We start from the raw sequence: 12904 nt of genomic DNA, 5'->3' as shown, positions 1-12904 counted from the left end.
CAAAAATCTACACTGAAACAAGATGATTAAAGATTTAACATGAATCTGCATTACACAAATAGGAATAGCTAAACATCAGAGGACTGCTTAAAAGATAAATCACAATACAACTATTGTAACAGTAAAAAGAAATAACTTGCAGTATTTTTGTTTAAACTTCTAATGCATCAGCAGCTGCAATGGTTAGAGATTTCAGTGTAACACATGCGATGTTTTTGCCATTTCTATGATGCATAAGTGAAAATATTTGCCTAGTTCACAAGGCATAAGGATTAGTTAATGACCGTAAAACATTGAGTACAACTGGAGGGGAACTAAAAGCCATTACTGCCCTTCATTAGTATAACTCAGGAAAGCACACATCAGGTAACCTCACTAGGGCAGCAGCTGCCAAGCAACTATCTAGCATACAAAACGCATGAGAAGAAACCTCTTCGTATGTGTGACCACTCTCTGCCTATTGAAATGGATTTGCTGGTTCCACTGTCCATGTAGCTATTGAGTTCCAAGTTATGCACACACTCACAACAAAAACTCACTTGCAGAATTCTGATACAAAACATGCCATATTTTCTGCTTACATGCTAAGTATGTACCTCTATCTCTACACAGAGATACACTCAACAGTTCTCATATAAAGCAACACTGTACATCCTTCATGTGATGCACATGCCCAAAAATCCTGAAAGAGGGATTAGTTCTATGTAACAGTCCCTCATTCTGCATTACACAGCCACACCCACGGTTAAGTCAGATCCCAAATCCACATTAGGGCTGTACATCAAAACAGCTGCCTGTCTCAACACTCGGCTTACATTTCACAAGCTCTAAAGCACAGTTCTTTGAAAAGATGTCATCCCAAGTCCACTCCATGCAACTGTAGGATGTTATTTTAATTGCTTTCGACAACTTTACCAATAGCCAATACTTTAGTGATCTTTAAAGTATAACATCTTTATGGGTATTTATCATTTCAGTTTTGGGGAGCCTAATGAATATTGAGATTCCATCCAAATGGAGCAGGCAGGAAAAATGTGCACTCACTTTCAAAAGGGAACAAGGATAAAAGTCTAAATTGTTTTCTGCTGGAGAAATAAGCACAAGTAAAAATATCGAAGTAGTCTTTTATAACAACTAGTAGGAATAATCATAGCTATAAAGAAGTTTTCTTGTCCTCTGGCTGCTTGACCTATCACAGGAAAGCAAAGAGGATAACAGATTCCAAACAAAAAGCAAAAAATAACCAGCTCCACAGATCAACACTGTTGTGATGAAATTTACAACACTCCCTCCCTCTAACAGCTACCCAGATACATAATTAAGCCAGGAAAATTGCAGTTTACTAAATTACAGGTTAAAGGCAATTTAAAGATTTTTCTGGTAATTCCAGTCTAGACTAAAATTTGTTTTCTATCATTCTTCAACATGAATGTGTTTGGGTTCTTTGTATGGTTTTGTTCTTACTATTTCTTTTTTTTAATATTTGAACATCTTAACTGGATACAGGGGGAGCTCAATCATATTCTTGACCAGCTTTGAAAATAAACCATCAGAAACAAATATCTTTCTTTGTATTAATGGTTTTAAATTACCTAAATTTTCTGCATATTTCAATTCTCTGCATAAAGGCAACCCCAGACTGCACTATTTTTAAATTGTGCAGTAAAGATCTATACTTCTCTTTCAACATACTTTCAACTCTCCTTCCCACTGCCTTCCTCGAAAGTCACATCCCACTGCCACATTCTTAAAAGTGTAACTTTCACAACCATACATAAATCATCAACCTCCAGCAGAGGTTCCACACTTCTTCCACATTTTCAGTGTCAGCTTCAACAAAAAATGAGTGAAATCTTACACATTAAAAGGCAGGTTTCATATAAACAGAAATAAAGAGAATCATTCATTCAACTATGTACTGATGGAAATACAAAGTTACATACATACATAAAAACAAACATACAAAGTTTATTGGATGGCACTTGAGACTGAGTACGAAGTTCAGCTCCTGGCCCTTAATCTGGGCTCTGATGGACAACAACAAGTTTCAAAGAATCTTACTGACCTGTGTGCCCCAAGCAACCAGTGTCACATCACTGCCTTGCCGCAGGACTTCAGCTTGAGACAGAGGAATGTTGTAGGGCTCCACAGGAACTTGCTCCACTGAAAAAATAAAAAACTGAACACTGAAAAATAAGCATTAGATTCTCTTCCTAGTCAGTACTATCCCATAAAAACATACACTAAACTTTTTTCTTAACAGTAATGCTATTTAAAGCAATAGATCAAATCACGTTAAGAATTATCCTTTATTTCAGAGGCTTTGCTACAATTAAAAATATTTTAATTATAATGTATTGAATGCATTCACTGTAATGTTTCATTTATTTTGTGTAGCATACAAAAAGGTACACAGATACACCATTGTAGCAGTAGATCCTGCTGCTCACCAAGTCAGTGATATTAACATCAGATTTAGAAATGGACTTTGCCTTAATGGTTTAAATGGTTTAAAATCTCAAGCAAAGACTGCAGTTGATTTGAGTAAACACCAACATAGCCTTGAAACCACACTTCAATATTCAACACACTCTCCTGCTATCTACCAAGAATGACACTTCACAGTTTACCAGTGAAGTGGTATGAAAACAGCTTTCAGAATCTGAACAGAAACTGTCAAAGGAACTTCTGATGATAGCAGTTAAGTGACTCAAATATTCAATTCACCAAAAATACATTATCATTAAAGTAACTAGGGAAAAATAAACGAAAAACAAAAAACCCAATAGAATCATAGAATTGCTTAGGTTGGAAATGACCTTCAAGATCATCAAGTGCAACAGCAACCTAAACCATACTACCCTAAATCTAACAACCCTCCGCTAAATCATGTCCCTGAGCACCACATCTAAACAGTCTTTAAACACATCCATGGATGGTGACTCACCCACCTCCCTGGGGAAAAAAGCATTTTGCCTTCACTGTAACTCTGAAGATGGTTCCACTCAAATTAGTACCCAATTAACAATTTTTAGATGGAAACATCTTAGGAAAAGTTAAGCATCTTCAGTTTTCTCTCATTCGTACAGCAGATCCGATGCAAGCAGTTCTTTCCTGACTTGTACGTTAGGAACATATCTATTTTTAATAAATCAAGTAGTGAATACCTGAATAGTTTTCTAAAATATACCTTTTTTTTTTTTCCCAGACCAGAGATGGTATACAAACACCAAGTGCTACAGAATCACATAAGGGCTGAGGTAGGAAGAAAGCTCCGGGGATCACATAGTCCAAGCCCTGTGCTCACAGTCCTCTCTCACCACAAGTGTGTGGTTCAGGCTCAGTAGGGCTTCCAGCACCTCCACAACTTCTCTGGGCAATCTGTCCCAATCTGTTTGGCCACTCACACAAAATGTTTTTTCTTACTTTTATGTCACATATATCTCAGTGTGAATAGGGGCAGTATAGAAATAGATTCAATATATCCAAATGTAAGCTGAGGCAACTGACATGAATACACTTTGGAAAACAGGCAGATGTACCAGCAGAAGACCTGGATAGCACACATGATACATAGAGCTCCTCTGTGTAATGGTTTCAGCCATTTAGAAAAATTAAATGCAGCATACAATTACAAATTACAATTACCTAATTGCTTATTATGGCTAAACCATTCTTGATACTTAAATGCTTGTCAAAAAAAAAAACTATAAGTGAAGTCTAGATTTGACAAGATTTTATTCAAATACCTTTACAAATCTCCCTCCTCCACTAACAGTGATATAAAACAGCACATGAAATTATCCTGTGCATTTTCTTGCACAACAATTAACCAAACCAGGACAACAATGTTTATATGCAGAGCACTCCATTCATCTATTACTGAATTTATAAATATTTTAAATCAAGTATTTCAAAACCAGATTTCAAGTAAAGCAATTAACAAAAAGTAGTAATCAGACAAAAAGGACCATCACACTCTTAAAAGGCTGCACCATCTGTTGCTTTTTTTTTTTTAAAGAGCAGTCTGAAGCACAGAAAGAAAACATATGTTTTCTAATCTTACTGTCTTGTCTCTATAACAACCACTGATGCAAGTCGTATTTATTTCTACAGCACCAATGTCATATATGGTACAATGAAATGAAACTGAAAAGGTCAAAAAACATCAGAGTAGGTTCTCCACAAGATGTCTAAACCTGATAATGTCAAGGTGACTCATCTCCTTTGATTCATAATCATTATGAGCTCTCGACACTACACACACAGTCTGATAACCACTTATTTATAAATCAGAGCCTCCTTTTTCTTTTTCTTTTTCTTTTTTTTTTTAATTCAGATATTTTCTCAGCATCTCTGACATTTAGGGGGACATCACCATGGCACTTGTAATAATGTTCTAACTTCGTAAGTTAACCAGCAACAGAATTCTCTCCGCAGATGTGCATTTCTGTATTTAACTTCGGTCTTTTTCTCAGAAATGTTTGCATCTATTTGCTTCTAATTTTATAAAATGCACATGAACATACGTAAATACTTCTGTTCCCATTAAGAATAGCTGGATAAAGACTTTTCCAATGCAAAAGGAAGTAAACCAAGACTAGGAGGAAAGCCATAAGAAGCAATATCCAAGGGCACAAACATGATCAACGAGAAAATGAAAGAAGTTAATCACAACTGGTCTTGTCACATGGTGGCACTACAAATTTCAGCCTACATCACTAAACTGATGTTGTTATAAATCTAAGGTAATTTCTCTGGAAATCAGCCCACGAGACAACACAGCAACATCATCAGTAAGTTCTTTCAGAAATTACTGAAGTCGTGTAACAACGCTGCGGTTGGTTACAGACCAACTTACAAACCCAACTAACCACTGTTTCAGCACATTTTCACTCAAGATTTCAATCACGTGACTCATCTGAACTCACCAGAAGATCCAGCGGTTGTTTCACAGATCAATTCCTCATACATGAAAAGCCCTCAATAAGCCCTGTGCTCTCAATAGCTGTGTGATATTTTTAATGTGCAGTCATTCGTTCCATTATGAAAGTAAATATTTTATTAAAGCTGCGGTCTGCAGCTGAGAATTTTAAATACCAAGAACAGTGAAAGAAATTGCTGTTTTGAAGACGTTTGTTTCACTATTCACAAATAGCTGGTAGACAAAATTATACAGCATAGGAACGATGAATGACAATGCCTATTGCCATAAGTTGCTCACCCAGACACTCCACCTATCTCTCCATGTGCAATTTTCTTTTCCTACACTCTCTCCTCCAATACAGCTTCACCTGTCCTCAGTAAATAACAACTGCATTGTTACAATTAACACTGATGATACAATATGCACTACCATCTTCAATTTACTGTGTTATTATGTCATGCATAATGATGTCTGCTAAAACTGAGCAAAAAGGTCACTATGACCGAAGCAAAGAAAAATAGTTAAGGCAATCACACTTCCTACCAAACAAAACCAGAATTCAAAGGAGCAGATTTTCTACACTTTTAGAAATGAAGCATTCAAAAGAAATTTAAAATTTGTAACAACTGTGACTGCAGAAAATCACCTCCTCTGGAAAAATAAAAACAATTCTAGCAATTAATTTTAACATTTAGAATTACCAAAAGAACAGCACTTTCACTTCTGTCAGACTTACACTGCCCTATCACAATAAAGTCTGTGAGAAACTCCATAAATCAGCCTGCTAACTACAGCCAGTTTATCCTTAAATGATTTAAAGTTTTGTTATTCTAACTACCAAATTCTCACTGATAACTATACAGTCTACACACCACTTAAACAGACTCAGTCTTGTTTGTATTTCACCATGCAATTTCATGAGACAATGCCGTTTAGCTCCATTTCTTTTTTTTTTTCTAAACTCAAGACTATACAAAGCATTCCAACACCCACTGAACATGAATCTGACTGTAAATATTCATGTTTGTATGCAAATTTTGAAGTTTTACCTAGTTTTCAGATTTTCTCAACAAACATAAGCCCAAACACAGCTGAAGACAAAATGAATGCAAATCTAGATTTTTGCTACACTATCAATTTAGCTGTAACTAAGGAAGTACATGGGCAAAAATAAATATTGCTTTACTGGAAAATACAATACATCCTTACCTGCAGCTCTATATAGTATTTTAGGTTCAAAGAATATGCATGGATTTTTATCCTCTATGCATGACAGCAGCAATCCTTTGGCCTGAAGAGGACTCCTTGGAATAACAATCTGTAGAAATATTTTTAAATAGTTTATTTTGAGTACAAACTTCCCCAACAATACACTGACTGCAAAAACTAAGCAATTATTTGCTTTAAATAAAACTCCATAGCTACTGAGTTGTTACAGAGTTCATTAATATCAGTGCTGCGTCACTAACACACACTCCAAGTTTTTAATTTTATTTCATGTTTTATTTAGTTCATTCTTGAGACTTGAATAGTTTCCTCTTACATCATGTTATAAATACTAATTTATTCTCCTCAGGTAATACTAACCAAAGCTAACATTTTAAGAAGAGCATTTTCATGTTGAAAGAATAGAAAAAAAAGTCCAATTCAACAAACTATCAAAATGCTACTTTTTTTAAATTAATGTAGATGGATGACAAAAAAAGCAGCTGATAGCAAGTTGTGTAGTTGAACTCCTCATAGGAGGATGGAAGAACTTCAGACTTGGTGCAGTAAAGACTGGAAAAGGAACTTTACTTATGGCAGAAGTTTGAAATCTTGTCATTTTGGAGGCCTGAATAAAGTCTCTAGATGTAATCTGAGCACTCAGAAGGATAAAAAATCAGACATATACTGGGGGTCAAGAAAACTAGTAAACATTTTGTAGCTGTGAAGCTATTCAGAACTTCATTTTATAGCTGTGAAGATTCAAAGCACAACCTAAATCATCTATCTCATCCAATTAACTCAGTAAGTGAATTTTCTAAGCAAGGGAGAAGCAATCTATTTAAATTCCAACAAAATGTTTCACAACAGACATGAGAAATTTTCAGACTGATGAATGCTGGCAGTGCAGCTCCTTCAGGACCACTTTTAAGACAGACTTTTACCTTACTCATTTATGATGCAAACTCAGAATGCAGAAATGAAAACTATTCAAAAGCTGAGTCACTACCAGTAGAAGGACGACACAAAAAAGATCAGTTCACATTAAAGATGCGACAGACAAAATCGAAGGAAAACTGAATGATACACAGTGGTAAGTCAGCATTTAGAAAGTAAATTTTTGTTACAAATTTAGAACTCATCAGTAGACATTCAGAGAAAGATCTGAATGCATTATTTGCTCAACAGATAACTAGGACACTAGCTTTAAAAGACATAATCGTGTAGTGAAGGAAATATTAGTGTTATTGAAAAAATCACTGCTAGAAATTCAGTTGGAATACTTCATGAGTACATTGTTTTGACAGAAAATGAATCAAAACAGATGCCAAAAAATATCTCCTTGATAGTTTGATTTGTTTAGTCTAAGAAGAAACAATGACTAAAGGGAAAACAATTACTCTCTGTACATGAAAGGAAAGATGAATTGAAGATTCAAGTTAGAAAGACATTTCGGCTGGAAATGGAAAGAAAATTTCTATCTGCAATGGCAAAGATCCTGGCACACTCTTGCAAATGAATAAAGAGAGTCAATACTTAAGACAGACGAATGCACTAAGACATCTCCTCACAATGGTAGACAAAAGAAACAATGATCCAACAGTGTCCTCCTCACTTCAACAAACTTAAATCTTAAGAGTAATGATTACAGTTTCTCCCCTCAACAACCAAGGTTACACAAACCTTCTTCTGCTACTGAAATCTGAATCTCACCTTTCACTTACCAAAAACAGTGTTAAAACCTTCAGTCAGAAACCAACTACACAGCTTAGTAAGAGGGCAGTTCTGCAAACCATTCTCCCGTGGGACGTTTCCTGTCCTCGTCAACCTGTAAATCATGGCCTTATTTCCCATGCAAAATATGCACAGATGACAAAGCCTTCACTGAGTTACATTAAATATTCTACTACTAACATATTCATGAGAGTTTCAATTTCAGTAAAGCAGTAAAACTGTTTTAAACATTAACTGTATTAATAAACAGCTTTGCAGAAAAAAAAACAAAGATGCAACACTGTTTTCACAAAGATACAAAATTCAAACAAACACTCCTCCGTGCATCCAAAATTAATATATGGTTCCACCAATTTCATAGAATTTCACGTGTTCTTTAACTGAGATGGCAGCAATTAACTGTAACAATGTTTTTTAGCACATTACCCAGGGAATTTCTGCTTTGGGTTCCTTTAAGCTCTTCACCAACTTATAATTCCGTGCAGTCCCTAAGGCCTCTTCCAAACCCCATGCCCACCACCCACTTTTTCTCAGTAGAACCAGCAAGCCATAAACCAACATATTTGCCTCCATTAATGCATTCTTGTGTCTCATCCTTGGTATAGATAAGATACACAGTTTAAGATATTGACCTGGAAGAGTATTTTCCATACACACATTTATACTGAAAAGAAAAAAAAAAAGAGAAAGGAAAAAAACAAAAAGAAGAAGAAACAAAGACAAAATAAAATAACATTTTGACTAACTTATTCAGAAGACTAAACTCAGTAGTATTAGACTGCACTGAATTAGAATGGGTTTTAATCAACACAAAATCTCAACACTTAGTTAGCTAGTTCAATATGAAGATTTTAGATTGACAAACAAGGCCAGCAGATGGACCTGGTGTCAATATCTTAATCATAAAACTATTTTATTCTTCTACATCATAATAAACTACTCACATTTTTTTCAAAAAGCTCAAGAAACCTTCAGAATCAATTACCTGGCAAGAGACTCTGTAGTCTACTTGTCTATATCTCTGAATATTTTCAAGTTTAGTATAAGAACACCTCACAGTCCATAAAGAATATCCAAAGATAAAAGATGTATTTCCCTTTTTCAAGGATCATGAAATACAATGCAAATAACATACAATAAAATGTGAATAAAGGAAGCTTCTATTTACAAGTAGGATAAATGCTTATGGCCTCCCTGTATAAGAGTAATATCTGACATTTCAGTACACAAATACCATATTAAGGAGTAGTTTAAACAAAAGATAAATAATGAACATGTGTCTTCCACATACAAATACTGCTTTTATTCAAGTCCATCCCATTAATCAAGCTATGATTCATCCCTTAATGGGTTGGATGTCAGTTAATCCAAATGTACAAGTCCATGGACATTAAGTTTACTCAGAAAGAATGTACTTTATTCAGAATTTACTCAGGAAGCTGGCAAAGAGTGTTTTCTTAATCTCAGTTGACCAGATCCCCCCACTCCATCTTCACTAAGAACCATATCCATCTAAATACTAAGAATCTTTACTTTGAAGAAATGCCACTTTCTTACACAGAAAGCTTGCCCCAAGGTATCATTCACATAATCACAAAACAGTTGAGGTTAGAAGGGCCCTTTGGATCCACCTGGCACAGTCCCTGCTCAAACACAAAGTAGGTTGTCCAGGATCACTTTAATATGGCTATCGAATATTCTCAAGGAAGGAGACTCTACAACCTTTCCAGGCAACCAGGGCTCAGTCTCCTGCACAGTTAAATAAGTACTTCCTGCTGTTTCAGACTGAACCTCCTGCGTTTGAGTGTGCAACTAATAGCTCTTGTTTATTCACTGTCATTTATATACGTGAATTTTATAAATCAATTAAGGACACATGCAGGGAAAAAAAAAAAAAGGAAAGCACTATTCATTAGTTTTTAATTTCTGTAGTATGTTGGGGCATACTGAGCAAACATAAAACGTATGCTTTTAGTGCAAAAAGCAAACACAATGCTATACCTGCTAAAAGTTGTTTCAATTATGACTATAAATTCTCCAACACAGTTTAAGCTTTATTAATGGAAAGCTTCTAACAGAGTTCTTAATTAGCACATTCAGATGTTCTGCTGTGTACATTGACTTCCATCCTCCCTTCCCTGCCTGCACTCAAATTTATTAGTCTGATTAGTCAGGTTCACTCACAATCAATCTTTGTAACATAAGAATTACTGTACCTTTATTCCTGGACAATGAGCAAAAAAAGCTTCTGGACTTTGAGAGTGATACAGCGCACCATGTCCCACACAACCCCAGGGGGCTCTGATGGTGAGGTTTCCACAGTTAAACAGATCTCCGGAGCGGTAACGATACTTTGCTGCTTCATTAACAATCTGGGGAAAAAAGAAAAAGTAATATCTAGTCCAATACCTCTAGTTATATATCATTAAACCTCTACAGTACACAAGATGCATCTATATCATCTACTCCATGCATAGAATTCAGAGGACTAAAATAGCTGCAAAAGACTCCTTTAAGTCTATTGAAAGGCAAACATTTTCCAAGGCAAGTGAGTTGGTAATTTAATTTGGATTCAAGTTAAATACTCAGTTATCTATGAGCAGCTTGCAGAAGTCGTGCAAACGCCAGCACTCATTTTCATGGGAGACTTCAATTTCCCTCATATATGTTGGAAATACAACACAGCACAGAAGAAGCAGTCTAAGAGGTTTCTAGAGTGTGCGGAAGATAGCTTCCTTAAGCAGCTAGCAGGAGACCCCATCAGGGGTGACGTTCTGCTAGACCTCCTCTTCACTAACAGAGAAGGACTGATGGGAGATGTGAAGGCTGGGGACTGTCTTGGGCAGAGCAACAATGAAATTGTTGAATTCTCTATTCTTGAAGATGACAGAAGGGTGACTAGCAAAACTGCAATCCTGGACTTCAAGAGGGCAGACTATGACCTGTTCAGGACGCTTGTAGCACAGGTCCCTGGGGAGTCACTCCTTAAGGGTAAAGGGATCCAGGAAGCCTGGATGCTTCTCATGATGGAAATCTTAAAGGCACAAGAACAGGGAGCTGGTGGGGGTGATTGCCAAGCTGCTACTGACCATCTACCAGTGCTCCTGCTTATCTAGAGAGGTCCCAGAGGATTGGAGACTTGGCGATATGACTCCCATCCACAAGAAGGGCTATAAGGAAGATCCAGGGAACTACAGACCTGTCAGCCTGACCTCAGTATTGGGGAAAGTTATGGAACAAATCATCTTGGGTGAGATCACATAACATGTGCGTGGCATCCAGGGAATCAGTCCCAGCCAGCAAGGGTTCATGAAAGGCAGGTCATGCTTGACCAACCTTATCTCCTTCTACAACTGGGTGACGAAACTGGTAGACGAGGGAAAAGCTGTTGATGTAGTCTACCTAGACTTCAGCAAAGCCTTTGACACGGTCTCTCACAGTATTCTTCTGGGGAAACTGGCTGCCCGTGGCCTGCACCGGTATGTTCTCCTTTGGGTAAGGAACTGGCTAGAGGGCCGTGCCCAACAGGTAGTGATTAAGGGAGCTAAGTCCAGCTGGTGACCCATTACAAGTGGGTCACTATCCTGTTTAATATTTTTATTGATGACCTAGATGAAGGGACTGAGTGTATCCTCAGTAAGTTTGCAGCTGACACCAAGCTGGGAGGTGGTGTCAATCTGCCTGAGGGTAAGGAGGCCCTTCAGAGGCATCTAGATAAGCTGGATCGCTGGACTGAGGTGAATGGGATGAGGTTCAACAAGGCCAAGTGCCAGCTCCTGCACTTTGGTCACAACAACCTCACGCAGCGTTATAGGCTTAAGGATGAGTGGCTGGATGAGTGTGAAGAGGAAAGGGACCTGGAAGTGTTGGTTGATGCTCGGCTGAACATGAGCCAAAAGTGTGCCCACGTGGCCAGGAGGGCCAACGGCATCCTGGCCTACAGTAGAAATAGTGTGGCCAGCAGGAGCAGGGAGGTGATCATCCCCCTCTACTCAGCACTGGTGAGGCCACAGCTTGAGTACTGTCTTCAGTTTTGGGCCCCTCATTACAAAAAAGATATTGAAGACCTGGAACATGTCCAGAGAAGGGCAATGAAACTGGTGAGGGGTCTGAAGCACAAGTTTTATGAGGAGCAGCTGAGGGAGCTGGGATTATTTAGTCTGGAGAAGAGGAGGCTCAGAGGAGACCTCAATGCACTCTACAACATCCTGAAGGAAGGCTGTGATGAGGAGGGGCTTGGCCTCTTCTCCCAGGCAACAAACAGGACCTGAGGAAACGGCCGCAAGTTGTACCAGAGGAGGTTCAGGTTAGACATAAGGAAGAACTTTTTCTCTCAGAGAATGGTCAGGCACTGGAATGGCTGTCCAGGGAGATGGCAGAGTCGCCATCCCTGGCAGTGTTCAAGAAATGTCTGGATGAAGAGCTATGAGATATGGTTTAGAGGCTTGTGATAGCAGTGGTAATGGGAGGACAGTTGGTCTAGATGATCTTGCAGGTCGTTTGCAACCTTCTATGATTCTATGAATCTATGATTCTATCAAGAGTTGTCATATAGCCCAGTGGTTTCCCCATTCCCAGAAGACAGTCAGCTCAGTTCAAATTCACAGTTTATCCTGTTAACAAATGGTTGGCCTGCACTCACACAAAGAAGTAAGAGATGGTGTTGGAATAACACAGATGGGGATTTCAAGGCATTTTAAACTAATTTAAATTATTTAATCAGCATTTAACTTGGAACTGGTACCTTCCTATTTACATAGTACATGCATAAATATTAGTATTACAGCCGTGGCTATTTTTGCATAAAGTATTACCAAGCATTAATGCCAACAAAAGAATATTTAAAACAAATTCATAAAACTTCTTTTTTACTTCATTCAAAATTATTGGTACTAACCTGATCAAATGCAGGAAAAATGTAATCTGCAAACTGAATTTCTGCAATGGCTGTAGCACCTGCAACAGCAACTCCAATACCAAATCCAACAATTCCTTGCTCACACAAGGGGGTATTAAAAACTCTGTCTTTGCCTGTAA

General features: G+C 37.6%; 1 protein-coding gene across 4 annotated transcripts in view; it reads right to left on the bottom strand.

The window, feature by feature from the left end:
* Positions 1-12904, bottom strand: part of BCKDHB (branched chain keto acid dehydrogenase E1 subunit beta) — a 104065-nt gene that overhangs the window by 71782 nt on the left and 19379 nt on the right. For all 4 annotated transcript variants that reach the window (XM_052696612.1, XM_052696621.1, XM_052696630.1 and 1 more), the window contains exons 4-7: positions 12765-12898; positions 10084-10239; positions 6137-6245; positions 2066-2163 (exon numbers count right to left, since the gene is read on the bottom strand). In XM_052696612.1, the coding sequence (XP_052552572.1) occupies positions 2066-2163; positions 6137-6245; positions 10084-10239; positions 12765-12898 (497 nt within the window). The remainder of the gene's footprint in view (positions 1-2065; positions 2164-6136; positions 6246-10083; positions 10240-12764; positions 12899-12904) is intronic.

Source organism: Tympanuchus pallidicinctus, unplaced genomic scaffold, assembly GCF_026119805.1.
Source record: "Tympanuchus pallidicinctus isolate F22 unplaced genomic scaffold, pur_lepc_1.0 scaffold1, whole genome shotgun sequence".
In the NCBI taxonomy this organism is placed as follows: Eukaryota; Metazoa; Chordata; class Aves; order Galliformes; family Phasianidae; genus Tympanuchus; species Tympanuchus pallidicinctus.
The sequence above is the reverse complement of the archived record's forward strand: the minus strand, read 5'-3'. Positions and strand labels throughout refer to the sequence as shown.